This window comes from Macrobrachium nipponense, chromosome 28, assembly GCF_015104395.2.
Source record: "Macrobrachium nipponense isolate FS-2020 chromosome 28, ASM1510439v2, whole genome shotgun sequence".
Lineage (NCBI taxonomy): Eukaryota > Metazoa > Arthropoda > Malacostraca > Decapoda > Palaemonidae > Macrobrachium > Macrobrachium nipponense.
This window is the reverse complement of record NC_087217.1, coordinates 31,029,920-31,053,214: the sequence shown is the minus strand read 5'-3', so window position 1 is coordinate 31,053,214 and position 23,295 is coordinate 31,029,920. Positions and strand designations below refer to the sequence as shown.

The 23,295-nt window shown below is 44.5% G+C and overlaps 1 protein-coding gene across 3 annotated transcripts in view; it reads left to right on the top strand.

The window, feature by feature from the left end:
• Positions 1-23,295, top strand: part of LOC135201640 (palmitoyltransferase ZDHHC16-like) — a 288,552-nt gene that overhangs the window by 16,290 nt on the left and 248,967 nt on the right. For all 3 annotated transcript variants that reach the window (XM_064230731.1, XM_064230730.1, XM_064230732.1), the window contains exon 3: positions 16,679-16,826. In XM_064230731.1, the coding sequence (XP_064086801.1) occupies positions 16,679-16,826 (148 nt within the window). The remainder of the gene's footprint in view (positions 1-16,678; positions 16,827-23,295) is intronic.

Genomic DNA, 23,295 nt, shown 5'->3' with positions numbered 1-23,295 from the left:
GGAGAAAGCAACCCAAGACCTTCTGGCTCAGTCATCGAGGACCCCTACAGCTTCATCGTCTTCTGGGTCCACTGCTGTGAAGAAATCGAAGCCCTTTCGATCTGCTTCTTCCTCGAAGCCAGCCCCTCGAGGAAGAGGCTCTTTCAGAGGCAAGACCCCAGCTCCTTCTAAGAGCAAGAAGTGAGATGGAAGTCCTTCAGCCACCGGTAGGAGCCAGACTTCTACATTTCGCGAGAGCCTGGGAAGAGAGAGGTGCCGACGCTTGGTCTCTGGACATCGTGAAAAAGGGGTACAGAATTCCTTTCCTGAAGTCACCCCCGCTGTCTTCGACACCAAAGGATTTGTCTCCTTCGTATCAGGGAGAAAAACGGAAAGTGCTTCACGATCTACTAGATCAAATGATCGAGAAGCAGGCGGTGGAGCAGGTCTTCGACCTGAGTTCTCCAGGTTTTTACAACCGTCTGTTCCTAGTGCCGAAGCAGTCAGGGGGGTGGCGCCCCGTTCTGGATGTCAGCAGCCTAAACCGCTTCGTTACCAAGCAGAAGTTCAAGATGGAGACACCTCAATCTGTGCTAGCAGCCTTAAGACCGGGGGATTAGATGGTCTCATTAGACCTTCAGGACGCATACTTTCACGTCCCCATCCATCCCCGATCAAGGAAATACCTGCGGTTTGTCCTGAAAGGGAAGGTATTCCAGTTCAGGGCACTCTGCTTCGGTCTCAGCACGGCGCCGATGGTGTTCACCGTTCTTATGAAGAACGTTGCGAGGTGGCTCCATCTTGCGAAGATAAGGATCTCTCTCTACCTAGACGATTGGCTTATTTGAGCCTCAATCGCAACGAACCGGACCCTTCTGGAGGACCCTTCACACGACTTTGTCTTTAGCGAGGTCCCTGGGACTTCTGGTGAACCTCGAAAAGTCGCATCTGACTCCTTCTCAATCCTTAGTCTATCTGGGGATTCAGATGGACTCAGTGGCTTTTCGGGCTTTTCCGTCCCAGGGGCGACAACTTCAATGCCTAGACAAAGTGTCAGCCTTTCTAGGGAAAGAAACATGCTCGGTGAGGGAATGGATGAGTCTGCTGGGGACCATTTCCTCACTGGAGAAGTTTGTTTCTCTGGGAAGGTTGCACCTTCGACCACTTCAGTTCTTCCTCTCCAGCAATTGGACGCGCAAACAAGATCTAGAAGAGGTCTTGTTATTGACGGAAGAAGTGAAAGAGCACATAAAATGGTGGTCAGATCCAAAGAAGCTTGCGGAAGGACTTTCGCTCAAGCTTCGGAACCCCGACCTTGTGTTGTTCTCCGACGTGTCTTCCACGGGTTGGGGAGCAACACTAGGAGGGAGAGAAGTGTCAGGCACCTGGAGAGGGGAACAGGTGTCCTGGCACATAAATCTCAAAGAACTTTCAGCGATTTACCTTGCACTAAGGTTCTTTCAAGAGGAAGTCTCCAACAAAGTGGTTCAGATAAACTCAGACAACATCACAGCCCTGGCATACCTCAGGAAACAGGGGGGAACTCACTCTTCTTCTCTGTTCGCCATCGCGAAGGATGTCCTGATATGGGCAAAGTCGCAAGACGTCACGATCCTGACAAGATTCGTGTCAGGTGTGGAGAACATGCGAGCGGACCTTCTCAGTCGGCAAGGACAGCTTCTGCCGACGGAATGGACCCTTCATCAGGAGGTATGCCAATCGTTATGGAAGCTGTGGGGACGTCCTCATGTGGACGTTTTTGCAACTTCCCGAACGAAGAGACTTCTGCTATATTGCTCCCCAGTTCTGGACCCGGGAGCAGTGGCAGTAGACGCCCTACTGTGGAATTGGTCGGGACTAGACATTTACGCATTTCCCCCATTCAAGATCCTTGGGGAAGTAATGAGGAAGTTCGCAGCATCAGAGGGAGCGAGGATGACCCTCATCGCCCCCTTCTGGCCAGCGGCCGACTGGTTCACGGAAGTGATGTCCTTCCTGGTAGACTTTCCAAGGACTCTGCCCCTAAGGAAAGATCTACTCAGACAGCCCCACTTCGAGAGGTACCACAAAAACCTCCCCGCTCTGAGTCTGACTGCGTTCAGACTATCAAGAAGTTGGCCAGAGCGAGGGGTTTTTCAAGACCTGTGGCTAGGGCGATTGCCACCGCAAGGAGGCCCTCCTCAATCGCAGTATACCAATCGAAGTGGGCTGTCTTCAGAAGTTGGTGCAGAAAGAAGGGCATTTCCTCCACCTCAACCTCTGTGAGCCAGATAGCAGATTTCCTTCTTCACCTCAGGAAAGAAGTGAGACTAGCTGTTCCCACGATTAAAGGCTACAGAAGCGTGCTTTCTGTAGTCTTCAGGCATAGAGGACTCGACTTAGCGAATGACAGAGACATTCATGATCTCATTAGATCCTTTGAGACTGCGAAAGTTCTCCAACCGAAAGTACCATCGTGGAATTTAGACGTGGTACTTAAGTTCCTCATGTTGAGTCAATTTGAACTGCTCCATTCAGCTTCGCTTAGGAATCTGACAAAGAAGACCATTTTCCTAACCGCTCTGGCGACGGCGAAGAGGGTTAGCGAAATCCAGGTCATAAGCAAGCACATTGGGTTCAAGGATCATAGTGCTGTTTGTTCCCTAAGTCCTACGTTCTTAGCAAAGAACGAGAACCCTTCCAACCCTTGACCGAGGACGTTTGAGATCAAAGGGTTGTCGGAGCTAGTGGGACCTGAACCTGAGAGAGTCCTGTGTCCTGTCAGGGCTCTCAAATTATATTTGCAGAAAACCAGAGCATGCAGAGGCTCTTCTGAGAACTTGTGGTGCTCGGTGAAAAAACCAGATCTTCCGATGTCAAAGAACGCACTGGCGTTCTTCTTAAGAAGTACAGTTAAGGAAGCTCCTGAAAAGTGTAGTGAAAGTGATATGAAGCTTCTAAAAGTGAAAGCCCACGAGTTGAGGGCTATTGCTACCTCGGTGGCTTTTCACAAGAATTTGGCAATCAAAGACATTTTGGGTGCCACTTTTTGGCGAAGCAATTCGGTGTTTGCTTCACACTACCTGCGGGAGGTGAATGCAACATACGAAAATTGCTACTCGCTCGGACCATACGTTGCTGCAGACACTGTTTTGGGGGCAGGAGGTAGCACTCATCCTATCCTTTAATGGTTAGGGGAGTTTTTAACTTGTGTTATGGTTGTGGGGTTGACCGCCTGCGGCGGATCTCCCTTCCATTAGCTTAGTCTAAGTGGGATACCTTTAGTAGGCTACGCCAGGTGGTTTTGTTTTACTTCGTTGCCCTCATTGTATGGTCAATGGTCTAGTCACGTCGTGGTCTCGCCCCTGTTGACAGATCATCTGGAGTGCACCAGCTTTATAGGTCTCTACCTCGCTGGCAACTCTAGTAGCACAAGCAGACTTACGCGGCAGTAACCACGAAGCCAGCTATGCTAACAGGTAAGGAACCAAGATATCAATTATCTGCATATATATGTTTCCTAAAATCTTCTATTCTGTCTACTCCCACCACCAAAGGTGGGATTCAGCTATATATATATCTGACAGGTAAGTTTCATGAACAAAATGATATTGTAATGATACAATTAAGTTTGTTCATACTTACCTGGCAGATATATATAATCAAGTACCCACCCACCTCCCCTCAGGAGACAGTAGGAATAAAAATTATGAATAGAAACTGGGAATGGTTCCTGATACCGGCCTCCCAGCGGCGGGAATGGGTACTAACCACCTGACTCCCACTGCGTGCGTCGTAAGTGTTTAAATTTCTGTCGGATTCGGAAAAATACAGTTATATATATATCTGCCAGGTAAGTATGAACAAACTTAATTGTATCATTACAATATCATTTTTATATACAGAAAACAATTAGAAATAAATATGACTAATGAAATGATTAATTGAACATTTAACATTACTCTTACCTTTATGGAAAACACTTGTTAGTGTATGGAAGATGGAGAGGAGGAGAGGTTATTGTTTGGATGTGGAACTCCCTCCAGAAGGACTTCAGGTATCAAGGACCTATCTGGGCTTACTTCCCCTCTTCGTTTTTTACTGGGCATAGGTTTCTAGACCCCTGTCGCACAACAAAACTGTCCAGAGACATTTGTTTCTGGAGTTTCTTTAAAATTTGCGTAAAATTAAATACAACATTGTCATGAAAAATGTTGGAGACATAATTACAACTTCTTTGTTGGGACAATAACTCTCCACAAAATTTCTTACATTCCACTTTGCAAACATATCCTTAATCCTTGAAGTAGACACATTATGTATGCCCATTCATTTTCTGAATTTTTCAAGCCAGCCTCTGCTGACCTTAAATTTACTAACAGCAGTGCTTGTTGTAGGCATTTTCTCACTGAGATCGGCATGCAACTTCCTCCAACGCTTTGCTACGAGGTCTTTTTTAAATTCTATTGTGTTTCTCACCTTTTTTACACAAGGGCTAGCACTTGGAACTTTCTTTGGCCCTTGATGGCATATTTAGCAGTTCCACTCGAATGAAAAAGCACAAAAATCATAAAAACAATGAATACTAAAGCAGAATGGGTCATGACAGAAGATTGGATGCTTTGTTTTGGCGCTCAATACAGGGCCTAGTCACGTGCTGGGCCCCGGATGGAGTGTTTCCGAGTGTATGAAAACCGAGGAAACGTACGATAACAAAGAAAAAATTTCTTAGAAAAAAGTCTACAATAACCGAAACATACAAAATGAGTGGCATACGAAAACCGAGGTTTGACTATATTTTCCAGTAATTTAACTGGATTTTGGTGGTGTAAGCATCCACTGAAAGCATATTTACCCTTAAACGCCGAAGCGGTAAAATAAAAATTGTCTCCCGTGTTCCGGAGGTTTTTCGGAGTGAGCGCCGAAGCGAAAAAAATATTTTTTTCAAAAAATCACAGCGTGCTTAGTTTTCAAGATTAAGAGTTCATTTTTGGTTCCTTTTTTTGTCATTGGCTGAAGTTTAGTATGCAACCATCAGAAATGAAAAAAATATTTCATTATCATATATAAATAATGCGATATATGATAGCGCAAAAACGAAATTACATATATAATTGTATTCAAATCGCGCTGTGCGCAAAACGGTTTAAGGTAACAAGTTACTTTTTTTTCGTTGTAATGTACACTAAATTGCAATCATTTTGGTATATAACACATTGTAAAATGATAAAAGCAACACAGAGAAAATATTATCACAAAATAATGCATGAATTCGTAACATGCGGACGTAAACAAATACTTTTTCAAAAATTCACCATAAATCTAAATATTGTCCTAGAGACTTCCAATTTCTTTCAAAATGAAGACAAATGATTGAATATTACTATACTGTAAGAGTATTAGCTTACAATTGCAGTTTTCGACCATATCTGATGAGTTAAAGTTGACCAAATGTCGAATTTTTTTATATATTTTTATTTTATATGCAATTATTTCGGAAATTAGAAAAGCTACAACCTTCAAATATTTTTCGTTTTATTCTACATAAAATTGCGCACATTTTCATATATAAAACTCTATGAAATGCCTAATATGAAACGGAGCAAATATTCCAAGAATGGTACGTACGCATTTCAGAGATTTGTGGCGGAGAATTTTTTTTTAAATTCACCATAAATCTAAATATTGTGCTAGAGACTTCAAATTTGTTTCAAGATGAAGATAAATGACTGAATATTACTAGACTGTAAGAGTTTTAGCTTTCAATTGCGTTTTTCGACCATTTCGGTAGAGCCAAAGTTGACCAAACGTGTTTTTTTTCTATTTATCGTGATTTATATGCAAATATTTCAAAAATGAGGAAAGCTACAATCTTCAATTATATTTAGTTGTATTCTACATAAAATTGCGCACATTTTCATATATAAAACTTTATGTAACGGCTTATTTAAAATGGTGTAAACATTACCACAATCGCACGTATGATTTTTTCGGAAGAGTTACCGTGCGGACGTAAGGAAAATGTTATTTTGTTCATGAAACTTACCTGACAGATATATATATAGCTGTATTTTCTGATGTCCGACAGAATTTCAAAACTCGCGGCACACGTAGTGGGCGGCCAGGTGGTAGTACCCATTCCCGCCGCTGGGAGGCGGATATCAGGAACCATTCCCATTTTCTATTCATATTTTTTCTGTCGCCGGTGCTGTAAACAACTGTTTGCAGTACCTCCGTCTAGGATTTTTGGATTTTCTCGTTTCTAAGTATCTGGATTGACTTTTGGTTATCGACTCTGGATTGTTGGATTGGCACGCGTGATAGTGGACTGTTTTTGTACGTGGAACTTACCCAGCAGATATATACTTAGCTATAGACTCCGTCGTCCCCGACAGAAATTCGAATTTCGCGGCACACGCTGCAGGTAGGTCAGGTGATCTACCGCCCCTGCCGCTGGGTGGCAGGGATAGGAACGATTACCGTTCTAGAACCAGATTTTCTCTGTCGCGGTAGTGTCAACATACGTTGTTGCTACCTCCTGACTTGATTTTCGTTTTTTCATCGCCATCGACCTTCTGGGCTGTCTTTTGCAGGGAAGTACTGGGTCTTTGGTTTGGCATACGCTTTTATTAACTTTTTAATGAATTTGGCTTCGAAATTTCGAAGAATATATTACGTGAAACTACCAAATTTTTCGGTAGACACTCATATATTTTGCAATAAGGGGAAATATAAGATCTAACTTCCTACTTTAGGAAGTCAGAAAGCATATAACTTGATACACTTCCTTTAGAAGCTTTAAAAGCTCTCGTACTAACGAGCAGTTAGAGTATTGACAATACTAGTAGTTGTTGCATCCTCATCACCTCCTTACTCCACAGAATCTACAAATTCATATGTGCAAATTTGAAGATAAATGGATGGAGCTCAAAAGGCGAGCTCTTAAAAGGTAAGAAGTGAATATAGTGTTCCCAGTGCAGTGGAGGGTGCATCTGATCGGCTCCGTAGCGCTTCCAGGCCTAGACCTCTTCCAAACTCCCAGACCCAGTGGAGGAGGAAAGTCGACAGCCGCAGGAAGGTTAGGGAGAACCCCCACCGGTCAGGCGTCCCCTCGGCAGGTTCTGTAGAACGTCCCAGACTGCCAAGGATAGCCATTGATAAGGCATCCTTAAAAAAGTGCGTTTCTTAATCTTACATCCGAAAAGACGAAGAATGTATGTTTGGAGTTTCGATGATCTAGCGCTTCTCTGAAAACTAAGAGAACACTGAGCATCCAATAGCCAGCAGGCTGCCAGGAAGCCGCGTTCCAGCAAGCTAGCGTGAGCTACGTTCCAATAGCCAGCAGCGAGCCGCGTTCCAGCTAACAGACTAGCGCGAGCCGCGTTCCTACAACCAAACGCGAGCCGCGTTCTAGAAAATTTTTCTTGGCGCAAGGCGCCTTCAAAGAGACGAAGCGCCAGCCTGGCTCAAATTGCGCCAGAAAAACAGACGGCTAGAGCAAGGAGCCTTATAGTAGAGTGGCAATCAGAACTATCCTTCCATTGAACGTTTCCGGGCAAGAGGCTCTTTCTAAAAGGGGTCTAGTAGGCGCTCGGAACTATCAGGGCGCACGGGACCTTCCACGCAAGCGGAACGTTCCAGGAGCGAGTCTCCTTTCTAGCGTGCGGAACATTCCAGGCACGCGGAACATTCCAGGCGCTAGGCGCAAGGAGCCAGGCGCCAGAATATTCCTAATCTTCTTATGAGAGAGAGGTCAGTCGCGAGGCTCCTCTTTGAGTTTTTAACTTGAGCAACTTTCCCCTGGCAAAGGTGCAAGATGTCGCACAGGCGGCCGTCGCTTTTGCCAGAAGGATTCTGATACTAAGAGAAGCCATTTTTTCATTATTCAGAGGACTCTCTCCTTCATTCATGCTCTTCCCTCGTTATGAAGAGGCAAGAGCTTTGGGAGTTTTCTTATAAGAATCTCATCGACGTTTGGGTATGATGGCGGATAGGAAATATCTACTTCCTTCCGTAAACCCTACAGATGAACAGGAATTCTGTCTCTTCCACGATTTATGAGGAAATCACGAAGATTTAAAGAGTTCCTGGATTAACTTCCTTCCTTAAGGAGATATATAGCTCTTTTATCGTCATTAATGAAAAGAACGAAGATAGTAAAATTTTTCCTTTCTCTATCTGCCTCGGCAGGGAAAGAAGGTAGTAGAGTATCTGCTGTATGAGAATACGATACGGCAAATCATAAGCACATACCGTAGTTACTTCTTTGCTGAGCAACTCAATTACCAGTATCCTTCCAGGAATTTCCTAGGAAGGACTACGCTTAAAGGGATTGTTAAGACAACACCCTACTTAGCTTCTAGATTTATGAAGTCTTGTTTCGCTAAATATGCATATAAGAACTTCCTGAAGTTTGATAATAATTTTATAAGATTCCTTTATTAAATGGAGTAGCTGGCAACTCTGGAAGAGTAAGGCCAGTTGGCTAACGAGACTGCTATCGCTTAGACACCAACGCAGTATCATGTAGGTGTCGGTCATGAGTGGTCGGTTACATGTCTCTCTCCTGCGGGATGGAATGACTAACCGTGTCTCTCCCCTACAATCGTGGTTTTAGCCTCTGATTGAGGGGATAGTTAAGCAAACATAAATAAAATATTGTCTGCCTTTTGCTAAGAAGCTTTCATTAAGAAAGATATTACAACATTTCAATGCTGTTTACCGTAGGTAATATTTTTAAGGGATTCTAACGCAGCGGAACTCTATATTGTATAATGCTCTCATGCTTACGAAAGCATGGCTTATTAGAGTACATGCTTAGTGAGAAGATGAATGTAGTAGAGAATTCACTTTTAAGACTACGGTATGGTCAAGTCTTATGCACATACCGAGGTTAACTACAGAATTCCTAGTATCCTTACAAAGGTGTCCTAGATTAATGCTGTTTACCACAATGTGACAGTATTATAAAGGATTCTAATACGGCAGAGCGCGATATATATAATTCTCTCATCCTTTCGAGAAACGCACACAACCTTTTTAGAATCGGATATTGCTCAAAAGAAGTTGGGTGAGTCGGATGGGAAACATTCTCTTAGTGGCAGAAGTTGTTTCCCTGAATGGACTATACTACGTATATAAAAGTTTTTTCCCACTAAGAACGGAATTAACATGTGAAGGATGTCGGGTACCATAAAGGCATAGATGTTATGGCACATAACCTAAAAAGAACCAGAAGGAAGCGCCAGCCTGGCACAAATTGCGCCAGAAGCGCCAGCCGCGCCAGAAGCACCATCCAAGATATTTTCTTGTTTTAGCGAGTTATTAACCTAAGAGTCCAGTAGCCTCTCGGACAGCAGGCTCGGTAACGGCAAGATTCGTTCCTGATTTCGTTACCCATTTAATCGAAAAGGGGTCGCTTACAAGGAATGATGAAATGATTTATTTTAATCACTTCCACGACTCTCTCATATCGCAAAGAGCATCGAGAATCTCTTTTTTCGCCCCTGTTCGCGTTAACAAAAGAGAACCTATTTGGGAACAGACACGGAACGTAACGATCCTTAAGAGGTTCGATGCAAGATTTTGCATGTCCGTGAGAACCTTCTCGATCGAAGATAATAACTGTTAACGTATGTCTAACATTTATTGAAAAGAGATGTGAGAACCTGCGGAAAGTCTTCTTCATAGATCTCTTTGTAAGGTAGAAGACGAACAGGCTTCCTTTAGACTGCTTCCTTTTCCTCGAACCAAGAGAGGTAGCAATATAAGACATCTTTAAATTTAAAGAAGGGGAATAAACTTTAGTCTTTTTTCCCCTAGTTATAAATTCTTAACAGATATTAAGATAAATGGGCGTCAAAGGAAGAGAGGATGTATGCCTCATTTTGGCCTTAGAGAGGTTGGATTCACAGAAGTCACGTTCTTCTCACAGCATGTTTCGTAAGGCTTTTCCAAGAGTATCTGGATATTCTATCAGAATCTATTATAAATAGACCTAAAAAACCTCTCCACTCTGAGTCTGTCCGCGTGCAGACTGACCAGAAGTGGACATGAATGAGAGGTTTTTTCAAGGTAAATGACAATAGTCATGGCTAAGACATAGAATTGCTGCAGATCGTGCTAGATGGAATGAGGAAACTGTCCTCATCCGATACCTCTGTGAACCACATAGCGAGGTTTTTTCTTCACTTTCAGAGGGAAGAATCACCTATGTATATATCTGCTATCAAAGAATGCAGTAAAAGGCTATACTCTGTCTCTACAAGGGGAATTAGAGATAACAGAGGATTAAGATCTTCGGGATCTTATACGATACCGCAATACGACAAGAGTAGGATATCATGTACTTCGAATGGGATCTTTTTGTGGCCACAGATTCCGTGTTCCGACAAAATGGAACTGCTCCTCATCAAACTTCTTTGAGGAAGTTTATGAAGGAATTCTTTGTTTCTCTTAGCCCTAAATGACCAAGAAGACAAGTGAATTTTTTGTGCATTGGAATCTCGCATCAGATTCAATGGAGACTCGGCAATGGGTTCTTGCCAGCATAGTATGTCTGGCAAAAGAACTAAATCCCTCTATTCTGACGCAACACTTTCAGATAGAAGTTTCGTTGCCCAGGCAGGGTACTTACATTTTCATCTACAGAAGAAGAGATGGTTTAAACGTTTGCCTACAGAGTCTTTGGGGTGCGATGAGGACTCAAAATGCTTCCCAGAAGGTATTCAGGAAGGGATACAATAAGAGCTAAGGAAAATCAGGGTTCCGCCCAATTTCAGCTCAGAGTCTCCTTCGACTTCCAGACTCCTTCCCTTCCTTCGGGCAAGGATAGGGAAGATTCTGCAACGAGGAACCTCATCAACATGTAAGAAGAGATCTCGTTAGCAAAAGAAGTGTTCACGAAGGATCCTCCTCGGAGGAAGACTCTTCTCTCTCGTATTGTTAGATATCCTGTCGTCTACTGGGTGTAGCTGACTAAAATCACCTCCCCTTGCCAGGGGCCAAAAGCTCAAAGGGGAAGAATTTCTTCCACCCTTCTCCAGTCTCCTGATAAACTATGTGGTTGTTCAGGACTCTCGGACAATGTAGCGCCAGCCAGGCGAAAAATGCCAGAGGTGGACAGTTCCAAGGAACTCTGTCATGGTCGGATACTGAGAAGGAGCGGGCCTCCAACCTGGCGCAAATGCGCCAGAGGCGAACAAATCGGACAGATATAAGAGTGTCCGATGTGGACATCGCCAGACAGCTTAGAGACTCTTCCAAGCTCGAAGCTCCAACAAGTGTGGAGGAGCCAAGCCAGGCGCGAGGCGCCAGCCAGGCTCTAGGAGCCAGCCACTTTGCACCTGAAGCTTTATCCTACGCATGCGGCATTCGTCGGTCCAACGATTTCGTTTAGTATTGTAAATTTGTTAGTAATTTCGTTGTGCTACTTTATCGTGTTGTGAGAACCTAATTAGTATACGTACTAAATACGTAACTTAATTACGTACAGTACATATTAGTCATGGGTCCCAAGAAAGTTGCTGAAGTTCACAGAAAGAAGAGAATGCTTTTCATGGAGACCAAAATGGAGATAATAAAAAAGTATGAAGCTGGCTTGCAGTTGAGTGTGATCGCTAAGGAATACGGCCGAAATCCGTCAACGATAGGCACCATCCTTAAGCAGAAGGAAGCCATCAAAGCAGCTACACCTTCCAAGGGCGTGACTATTTTGTCCAACAAGAGGAGCCATGTGCATAATGAAATGGAAAGGCTGCTTCTTGTATGGATCGAGGACAAAGAAATCGATGGCGATACGATAACCGAGACGGCAATCTGCCAGAAGGCCAGCGCTATTTTCGGTGATTTGATTGCCCAAGCCGAAGACGGCGGCGGAGAGGGGACATCAACGGCAACCCCAGAGTTCAAGGCTTCTCATGGGTGGTTCGAAAAATTCCGTAAACGGACTAGCATCCATTCAGTGGTGAAGAAATTGAAATTACGTAAACTATAAAAAAGTAAAAAGAAATGTAAAAATCAAAAAAAGACAAAATAAATTTTATTTTAAGTTTTTTGTAAAGTTAAGTGTTACAGTTTTGTTAATGTGTTTTGTAAAGTTTAGTTTGTTTTTCTGACATTTTTTTATGTGTTTCGTAAAGTTAAGTGTACATATCTGCTGTTTGTCCTCCTCTTCCTCTGCCGCCACTTTCGGAGATAGCCTCACTCGAAAGGTAAGCTTCCACATTTTACGTTACAGTAATAATATTTCTTGTACACTAATATACACTTTATTTACAGGTTTTGCATTTTTATTATTAAGTTACGTATTGAATGGTCCAAATTGTTGTAGTATTTCATTGTTTATAGGTCAATTTAGCTTTATTATGAAATTTGCTGGGGTGTTTTTGGAGGGCTTGGAATGGATTAGCCATTTTACATGTAAAATGTGGTCCAAGATACGAAAAACTCATGATACGAAAGGCGCCTGGAACGGATTAATTTCGTATCTCGAGGTACTACTGTATTTGAAAATGAACATTTTTGGAGAATACACTTGTAGATCTCGTGTGAAGGCAGGGTCCTGAAGGAACGCCTACAGACTTTTGGCAATAACTGGTGTGGACATTTCCTCTTCCTTCTTGGGTTAGGATGGGTTTGCGTTTGAAGCTGATAGTGGGAGTTGTGGTGGTTGAGTCACCACCTGATATGGTTTGGACCTGAGAGTTAGTAATGGGATTTTCCCATTGCTACCTTGAGGGTGGAACCATCTCCAGGGATTGGATCATCGGGATTCGGGGGGGGCTGTTTTTTGGGGGGATGGGACTCCTGGTTTTTGTCCGGAAGCCCACCAATATGTATAGGGTGGGGAGTTGATTCCCATTAGTGGGATCAGAACTCCCAGCAGGCGGATTGGCTTATACCTGGGCCACCGCAAACTTATTGTTGCTATCCTGAAAGGGTAGGGTATGGGGTGGACCATTGGGAGTCAACTCTCACCAGTGCCATTGGTGGAGAATGTGAATACCTAAGTGACTCACGGTACTTTCTTGATATAACCAAGTAGTAATACTTGTATGAATGTACAACTGTGTGCATGAGTATATGTATGTATGTATGTACACAATCATATATGTGAGTGTATACAAGAACATACGTGTGCAAGTGTGGATGAATGAGTTTTTTTTTTTTTTTTTTTTTTGTAAACCAAGTATGGATTCAGACTACGTACTTACGTCCCCTGGGAAACTGGACTCACTGGCACCGTTGAGGACTTCTAGCTCAAACAAAGACCACTCTTTAAACCCCCCAGATGTCAATAATAGTAGAGTGAAGCATTTAAAAGCTATACATATGGAAAATATTCCACTTCAATGTAACTATGAGGATATTTCAACCTCTTTGAATATCTTTGGTAGTATAGCTGAGATTCGTATGAATTTTCATAACACAGAAGAAAAATGGGAAGCTTGGGTAACATTTGATAATCATGAAGATGCTTTTAAAGCAACCTGTAGTTTTGATAATTTGAAAGTATGGAACGCATTAGTTAAAGGAGTCTTGACTGATAAAGCCCCAAGAAACCTAGACATTTATAAACCTGTGGAATGGAATCCAATCAACTCCAATAGTAGTACCATTTGCAAAATAAGAGTCCCCCAACCTAAATGGCTGGCAGTAAAAGCCAAGGAGGAGAATTTCAACTATTATAAGTTTAGTAGGTACCTTCAGCAAAAAGTAGGTGGCATAATGAGGGGTGATATTACTAGATTTGGTAAGAGCTCTGTGCTAATTCGTGACGAGGTGGGGGGCTTAGGGATCCACTGCAGAGAGAGTATGCCCCTTTATGCCTACTCTCTCTGCTGTGGATCCAACTGAACATTGGGACCTTTAACTCCTTTACTCCTCCTCCTCTAAATTTTCCCCCTTCCCTCCTTCTTCTTTCGTTGACGATCTTGGCGTGGTTTTGGAGTATTTAATTGACCGCTCTTTTAACTTGATGGAGGGTGGAGTTGGATGGCACGCCACTTCACCCGTAAAACTAGAATACTCGACGTGGTCGAGCGAGGGGAAATTTTTATGTCATGCCATACCCACAGTGCTGGGACCGATCTCGACGGACTGACGACCCTTAAAGCACCGTGGGTGTGGCACATATCCAGGTGAGGGCCCCAGGGCAGTTACCTCTGTGGGTGACAGTTTCGCTCCTCCCCCAGTTGGGCCTCCTTGGTGAGAGGGACCCAAGCCTGGACAAAATTAATTATCCTCGTTGTATGGCAAACCATATAAACCTCCCCCAAACACCGATGACAACCTCTTGCTCGGAAAAGGACAAGCCGGTACAGCCTCTTGGAAAGGGATCTAGTTTGGTAACAATGGCCCCTTACACTCCTTCTAACCCAAACCAGTATAGTCTTGGGTTAAGGAGGAAAATCTAAACAAGGAAAAAAATATGAAGCTTAGGTCAATTGAAGTAATGCCAGGTGTGTTTGAGCCTGCTGCATATGATAAATTTTTAACTTTGTCTTTAGAAGAAGGCAATATAGAAGATTCAGATATTTTTGAAATATATAGAGAAATGATTACATGTTTAGGCAGAAAGCCAAAAATTTCCTCCTTAGGCAAAGGCCATTTATTGATAGAGGTACAGTCACCATCTGAAAGCAGCAAGTTAAAAGAAATTGATACAATTAGTGGTAACAAGATTAAATGTGAGCCTCATAAAACTTATAACCAGAGCAGAGGTGTCATCTTCTCTAAAGCTCTAATGAAATTTTCTGAGGAGAAATTATTAAAAGAGTTAAAAGATCAAAATGTTACAGAAGTCAACAGAATAATGAAAAAAGAACATGGAGTACTCTGTCCAACACCTTCATTTATATTAACATTTGATTCCTTGAAACTCCCAGAGATACTTTCAGTGGCTTGGTATCAATTTAAAGTTAGACCTTATATCCCTTCTCCCAGGCGATGTTTTCACTGCCAAATGTATGGCCATGTAAATACATCTTGCCGTAGAAAAGCAAAGGGTGAGGTTGAAATATGTGTAAACTGTGGACAGGAGTCACATGGACCATGTAGCAATGCTCCTAAATGTTTGAACTGTGGAGGAGAACATCCAGCATCAGATAAAAAATGCGAGATATCTTTTTTAAAAAGAAATAATGGCTGTCAAAACCAAGGAACGTATTAGTTTCTTTGAAGAAAAACAGAAGGTAGCAAGCAGCTTTAACCCAGGAATTCGCACCTTTGCTGCAGTCACCAAAAGAAGAGAAATGGAAAAAAATTCATCAAATAATAACTCAAATCCTAGAACTCAATTGAACAAGAGATCTCGAAGTGATGACTGTATTATACTTCCTGATAGTAAAAGCCTAAACTCTAGAGGAGACAGCTTTAAGACCATCTCAGATCCATTGAGTTCTCAAGAGGAACAAAGTTCCTCCACCCTAGATGGACCTTTGACTCCATCTCCAACATAACATTAGAGCTGCCAATGGCAGCCTTACCATATACCTCTGAGGAGCTATTAGCCACTCCATTACTTCTTAATGGAGACTCCAATAAAAACATACCACCAAAGACAGAGGAGCCAGCAGCTCCTCTCTCTGGAGACCCCATTAAAAACCTGCCACCTAAGACAGAGGAGCCAGCAGCTCCTCCTTCAAATTCCTGCAGCCCATGACTTTAATCCAATTTGTGTTGCACTTCAAGAAACTATGTTGGGCAATCATAACATTCCCTGTCCAAAGGAATTTTCTCCATACCATTCAGAAAATACTCCTAACAACAAAAGCCATGGGGGTGCACTACTTATGATCTGCAATGACACCCCACATACCAGCTTTCAAATACAAACTAACTTGCAAGCAGTAGCTATAAAAGTATTTTTAGAACGGAAATATACACCATATGCTGTGTATTTACCACCCTCCTCCCCTCTGGAGACAGGGTTCAGAGAGAATCTGATGAAAATGGGAATGGTTCCAAGCGCCAGCGCCATGGGAACGGGGTGGCGATCACCTGAACTATTGGTAAACTAGCGGTTGCTCCGAGTTTTGAAAATTTCTGCCAGTGCGACAGAGAATATAGCTATATATATACCTGCCAGGTAAGTATACATAAAACTTTGTTTTATCATAAAAACATCATGTTTAATAAGCCAGTAACTCTTAAGGGCAGTATGCTCTGTTTGGCCAGAATAGGGAAAGGAGGGCTGTGTAGACCCCTCCTTTTTTGGATAGAAGATGAAGTTCTCGACAACATGCAAAGCTTCTCATATCCAGTGGGACTTGTCTCCATAGCTTCTGGGTCTATTGGGTAGTACAGAACTTGAGAAAGGTTACAAACTTTCTTGAATTCCTGATAAATTCTCTATGGGTCCTTCGACTTTGGGAGAGGCTGTTGCATCAACCTCATTTCAGAAATCTCATTAGGATTGGGAGTTTGTATAAGAAAATTAATTTTGTGATTCTCTAAAAGAAAAATTTACTTTTAAAGGAATGGTGTGTTTACAAAATGTGTAATTTGGTAATAAAGATTTATTTTTTAGCCATTCAAGTGCTTTATTGAGCAAAGTTTTGTAAACTTATAATTTCACATTTTTATGGCACAGTTTTACATACGTATTTCATATTACTGTCTGCATGTGAGTGCATGAGAATTGATTTTATTTATTTGGACAATGGTTTTAAGTCCCCAAGGTACCATCTTTGTATAAATTATTTCTGGAATTTTTCAGAAAGTGGCTTCGATGGAAATATGACTTAGTTATACTCACATTCCAAGTAACGTTTTACAATGAGTTTATGAATGGCAGCTATATGTTGGAAGTATTCATGGAACCTATGGTCTGGGTTGTTGATCATTTCACCAAAGCTTTGGGCCCTGTGAGTAATAATAGTACTTATTGTACAATACGTACTACTATTTTTGTATTTTATCCTGTTTAAGAACTGAATGAGGAAGTGTTAATAGTCTGGGTTAACTATATATCCCAGCTATAAATTCAAAATGGTAGTTTTTTATGCAAAATCCTTTCTTAGACATTTTGTTATTAATAAACATTACATTAGGATAGTTTATCTAGCCCTAAATCCCCCAAAACCATGCCAAAATTTTACCACATTGGCAACCCTGTTACCTCCTATTCTGTCTGCCAGTTGGCAATACTGTCATTTTACAGTTACAAAACCTTCCCTTGAAAATCAGTTTTTGTACATGAACTTCCCTGTCAGATATATACTTAGCTATAGTCTCCGACGTTCCTGACAGAATTTCAAATCCCGCGGCACACGCGACAGGTAGGTCAGGTGGTCTACCTTACCCGCCGCTGGGTGGCGGGTGTACGAACCAATCCCCCTTGCTTGTCAGATTTTTCTCTGTCGCGGGAACGATAACAACTGTTGTCGGTTCCTCTCGATAGTTTTTCGATTCTCGCTTGCTTGGAGTTAATTTGGACTTCTTTTGGTGATGTATTCGCTCTGTTTGGCTTGGCATACACTAATTGTGGACCGTTTTGATTTTGATTTTGATTTTCTTTAACAATGTCTGACCTAGATTCAGTAGCTAAAACTTCTGTTTTGTTTAGGGTTTGTGTGATTGAAGGATGTAAGGTGAGGTTGCCGAAAGCTTTGGTTGACCCTCACACGGTTTGCATGAAATGCAGGGGGAATGAATGTTCTTTTGCTAACCCTTGTAGTGAATGTAAGATGTTGAATGAAGAAGAATATAAGGCTTCCTCTAGAAGTTCTAGTAGGTCTAGAATGAGTGAGTTGGATGTGGATCGTAATACTAATGTAGAAGTAGAACCTTCTCTCCAAGTTGCAGCCCCTGCTCCCCGCACCGAAGCCGAAGATTCGTCTTCGGAGGCGGCGGCTTTAAGAGCCACGATTCTATCTATGGATCAGAAGATTCGTCAGTTGGAAGGTAAGGAGAGTGTTAGTGATCAGTGCAGTGTCCCCAGTGTTGTGGAGGGTGCGTCTGACCGGCTCCTTAGTGCCTCTAGGCCTTAGAACCTCTTCCAGACTCCCAGTTCCAGTGGAGTAGGAAAGTGAAAGCCGCAAGAGGGCTAGGGAGAACCCCCACCGGTCAGGCGTCCCCTCGGCAGATCCTGAAGTACGCTCCCAGGCTGCCTCGGATCGCTACAAGAAGGAGCTCCTACACCAATGCTTCTCCTCTTCGTCGTCTCCCTCTCCGAAGAGAGGTTGGAACTCCCCGGATGCGTCGCGCCCATTGAAGAGGGCTTGGAAGGCTCCCTGCAGTCCTTTGGCTTCTAGTCCGGAGGTTTTCCCGGAAGAATCGTCGTTGGAGGCGAAGAAACCCAAGAGATCCTGCGATCGTTCTTCTTCTCGCGCCCCTCGTTCTGCGCCTGGTTCCGAGGAGGAACAGCAAGATTCTCCTACTAGAGTACTTGCGGGACTTCAAGCTCAGATCACGGCGCTGGCAGACTCTCTTGCCTTTAGATCGCGTAGGAAGAAGGACGTTTCTCTTCCGATCAAGAGATCTAGGCGCCGCTCTTCAGAGGATCGTTCTCCTCTTTTTAGGCGGTCTCCTTCATATGGGGAGTTTTCGTATGAAGGTAGGGGCTCACATGAGCGCCCCCGCTCTCCTGGCTCTCTTTCAGCTTCAACGCCTCGGCGGTCACGCTCTATGGAGAAAGAAGTTTTTTCTCCAGATTGGATTCCCGCTTCCGGTAAGCGCTCTGCGCCTGCACATCACGCTATTTATTTGACTCCCTCGCGTGGGACTTCTCCTCTGCAGCCTCAAGAACCTAGAAGGCGCCCTTCTACAAGTAGGCGTTCTTCTTCCGGATGTCGCTCCTCCTCGCGGTTTCGGATCTGTCTTTTGAGTAGACGTTGTTCTCCTGATCGTGACTTCTCTCCTACAGACGTCAAGAGTCTGGTAGAGCCGTGCGCCTGATAGGCGTCCAGCCGTTTAGCCGCTCCCCGCAAGGTAGGCGCCAAGAGCCTACTGCACGTCGATCTCCTAGTAGGCGCTCGTCTCTTTTAAGGCGTCCTACTCCTGATTATTCTCCTCGGGGCAGACAAAAAGAGTCTTTCAAGCGCCCTTCTCCATGTAGGCGCTCTCCCCCTTCTAGACGCACTACTCCTGACCGTTCGTCTCTTGGTAGGCACCAAGAACCTCGCAAGCACCCTTCTCCAGATAGGCGCTCGTTAGCTTCGAAGCGCCCTTCTCCTGATTGTTATCCACTCGTCAGAGGTCAAGAGTCTCGCAAGCAGCCTTCTCCTAGTAGGCGCATTTCTCCTTCCGTTGATCGTACTCAACTGGACTAGAATAGAGAGCCGCGCAAGCGCTCTGCTCCCGATAGGCGCTCTTCTCCTGGCAGCCGCTCGCCTCAGGATAGGCGCACAGAGTCTGGTAGGCGCTCGCCTCCTCGTAAGCGCCCTGTGGATGTATCCAGGTCTTCTCGGGGTAGGAGCCCTACCTCTCCTTCAGCTGAGATTCCGTCTACCTCGAAGAGGGAGTCTCATTGTAGACAATCCAGATCTTCTCATCGTTCTCCGGTGGATTTGAGCTCTTCTACGAGAGGGCGCTATCCAACCTCTCGCTCAGCTCCTACTAGGACCCCTTCGTCACCTAAGGATCTTCCGCACTCTCCTCGACAAGACGTCCTAGACGGTTCTGATGAGGAACCGAACACTTCTGCTGCTGTGTCTTCTTACAAGAAGCTTACAGAGCTGCTCTTGCAAGTATTTGGGGATTCCCTTACTCCTACGGCTCCTCCTTCTCCTCACTCGCTTTTTTCAACGGCGAAGACAGCGAAGAGTTCTTCTTGTGTGAGGATGAAGCCGACCCTTTCGATGAAGAAGGCACTGAGGAGTTTTGGTTCCTGGATGGCTTCCAAAGAAGAAGCGGGGAAAACGATGTTCACTTTCCCTCCTTCGAAGTTATCAGGACGCGCTGGTTTCTGGTATGAAACAGGAGAGTCCTTGGGATTGGGTCTACCGTCTTCGGCTGATTCTGATTTTTCGGCGCTGGTAGATTCCACGAGGAGAGCTGCCCTTAACTCTGCAAAGACGACTTGGGCAATGAATGAAGTAGACCACATGCTGAAAGGCATGTTCAGAGTGCTGGAGGTCTTTAACTTCCTTGATTGGTCGTTGGGAGTCCTGGCCAAGAAGATTGAAGTGCCAGAGTCTTTTTCTCCGGAGGATCTCATGTGTGTTTTGTCTTGTATGGACAAGTCTGTAAGAGACGGAGCGAGTGAAATCGCCTCCCTGTATGGGGCCGGGATCGTGAAGAAGAGGTCCGTATATTTTTCCTTCTTAACGAAGTCTGTCTCCCACGCCCAGAGGTCTTCTTTGCTGTTTGCTCCTCTGTCCGCTCAGTTGTTCCCTAAACATCTAGTTCAGGACATTTCTAGATCGCTTTCGGCTAAAGCCACCCAGGACCTTTTGGCCCAGTCGGCAAGAAAACCTCGCCCTTCCTTCCCTACCAAGGCTAAGAAGGAGAAGTCAAGTGCTCGAGAACCCTTTCGAGGGGCTTCTTCCTCCAGAACCTCTACGTTTAGAGGTCGTAGACCTTCAAGAAGAGGTAAGACTTTCGCCAAGTCAGTCAAAGCCCCCAAATAACTTGCAAGTCCTTCAAACAACGGTGGGCGCCAGACTCTTAGGATTTGCGGAAGTCTGGGCCCAGAAAGGGGTGGATCCTTGGACCCTTTCAATTTTGAGGAGAGGTTACCTCATCCCTTTCGTCGCAAGACCTCCCTTGACGACCATCCCAAGGGAGTTGACGGCCAGGTACAGAGACCCCATCATGAATCAAGCCCTCCATCTAGCAGTAGAACAGATGCTGGAGAAGGAGGCTATCGAACTAGTGACAGACCATCGTTCATCAGGCTTCTACAACCGCCTTTTCCTAGTTCCGAAGTCCTCAGGGGGATGGAGACCGGTGTTGGATGTAAGCGCCCTGAACTTCTTCGTAGAAAAGAAGAAGTTCACGATGGAAACACCTTCATCAGTGCTGGCAGCACTTCGTCCAGGGGACTGGATGGTTTCCTTGGATTTGCAGGACGCTTACTTCCACGTACCGATCCATCCTTCCTCGAGGAAGTTTCTCAGATTCATGATGGGGGGGAAAATTTTTCAGTTCAGGGCTCTGTGTTTCGGCCTCTCGACGGCCCCTCAAGCGTTCACGGGGATCTTGAGAAACGTAGCTCAATGGCTTAATTTGAAAGGGGTGAGGATATCCATGTACCTCGACGATTGGCTGATAAGGGCCAATTCAGAAGATCGTTGTTTGAAGGACTTGCAAGTAACTCTAGAATTGACGAAGGCGTTGGGACTTCTCGTCAATTTCAAGAAGTCGTCGCTAATTCCCGAACAAGAGTGTGTGTATCTTGGGATACAGATGAACTCTCTGAGTTTTTGGGCTTTTCCCTCTCAGGAAAGGATAGCCCGAGGATTCGAAAGAGTAACAACCTTCTTAGGGAAAGAAGTATGCACAGCGAGGGAGTGGATGAGTCTGCTGGGGACGCTCTCCTTGCTGGAGCAATTAGTTTCCCTAGGAAGGTTGCACCTGAGACCGCTCCAATTCTTTCTTCATCGGAATTGGAGTCGTCGTTCTCAGGATTTGACGTTCTCCCTGTCGTTATCCCAGGAAGTCAAGAAACATCTCTTATGGTGGACAGATCCCAACCTCTTTGCGAAGGGACTGTCTCTTCAATCCCAGAGCCCCAACCTAGTGTTGTTCTCCGACGCGTCGGACACGGGGTGGGGGGCGACTCTGGGAACCAACGAGGTGTCAGTTACCTGGGTGGGGGACCAGGTAGCCTGGCACATCAACAGAAAGGAGTTGATGGCTGTGTGGTTGGCTCTGAAAGCTTTCGAGCCCAAAGTCAGAATATCGGTAGTGCAGGTCAATGCGGACAACACTACAGCTCTGGCATATATCAGAAAACAGGGGGGGACGCATTCCTTCTCCCTGTACGAGACAGCAAGAGACCTTCTTCTGTGGACAGAAGAAAGGGGAATCAAGCTTCTCACCAGGTTCGTGCAGGGAGAAAGGAATGTAAGAGCAGATCTCCTCAGCAGGAAAGACCAGGTCCTTCCCACAGAGTGGACCCTTCATTTGGATGTATGCCAGAGCCTGTGGAAGTTGTGGGGCAGGCCACACATAGACCTCTTTGCCACGTCGAAAAACAAGAGACTGGATCCTTACTGCTCTCCGATATCGGATCCAGAGGCATTAGCAATAGATGCTCTTCTACTAGACTGGAGCGGACTCAACGTCTACACGTTTCCCCCCTTCAAGATCCTGGGGCTAACTATCAAGAAATTCGTAGAGTCCGATTCAACGAGAATGATCTTAATCGCTCCCTTTTGGCCGGCCCAAGAATGGTTCACAGAGGTACTGGAATGGTTAGTGGACCTTCCAAGATTCCGCTAAGGAGCGATCTACTCAGACAGCCCCACTTCGACAGGTACCACAAAAATCTCCTCGCTCTCAGTCTGACTGGCTTCAGACTGTCCAAAGTCTGGTCAGAGCGAAAGGCTTTTCAGCAACAGCTGCTAAAGCAATCGCAAGAGCGAGGAGGACTTCCACCTTGCGTGTATACCAGTCAAAGTGGGATGTCTTCAGACGATGGTGCAAGAGGAAGAACATTTCCTCTTCCAGTACCTCTGTGACCCAAATTGCGGATTTCCTAATTTTTCTCAAAGAAGAGTGTCATCTTGTTGTGTCAACTATTAAGGGATACCGCAGTATGTTTGCGGCGGTATTTCGGCATAGAGGCTTAAATATCTCCGATGATAAGGACCTGCATGATCTTATTAGATCATTTGAAACCTTTAAACGTTCTCATTTTGTACCGAACTGGAATCTAGACGTAGTTCTACAATTCCTTGGATCGTCTAGATTCGAACCTCCTGGTTCAGCCTCTTTCAAGGACCTGACGAAGAAGGCTATCTTCCTTTTGGCCCTAGCTACAGCCAAGAGGGTGAGTGAGCTCCAAGCTATTGAGGGCAATGTTGGGTTTAAGGAAGAATCTATGGTGTGTTCGTTTCTTCCAGGGTTTCTTGCAAAAAATGAAAACCCATCATGTCCTTGGCCCAGGAGCTTTGAAGTTCGTGGTTTATCTTTTCTGGTAGGGGAAGAGCCTGAAAGAACTCTTTGCCCTATGAGAATTGTATTACCTTAAGAGGAAGGAGCAACTTAAGGCTAATCAAGATGTGCTTTGGTGCTCCGTGAAGGACCCCACTCGGCCCATGTCGAAGAATGCTCTTTCCTTCTTCCTGAGAAGTCTTATTACAGAGGCACATGTTGCCTGCAAGGAAGAGCATTTTAAACTACTGAAAGTGAAAGCTCACGAGGTGAGAGCCATTGCAACTTCACTTG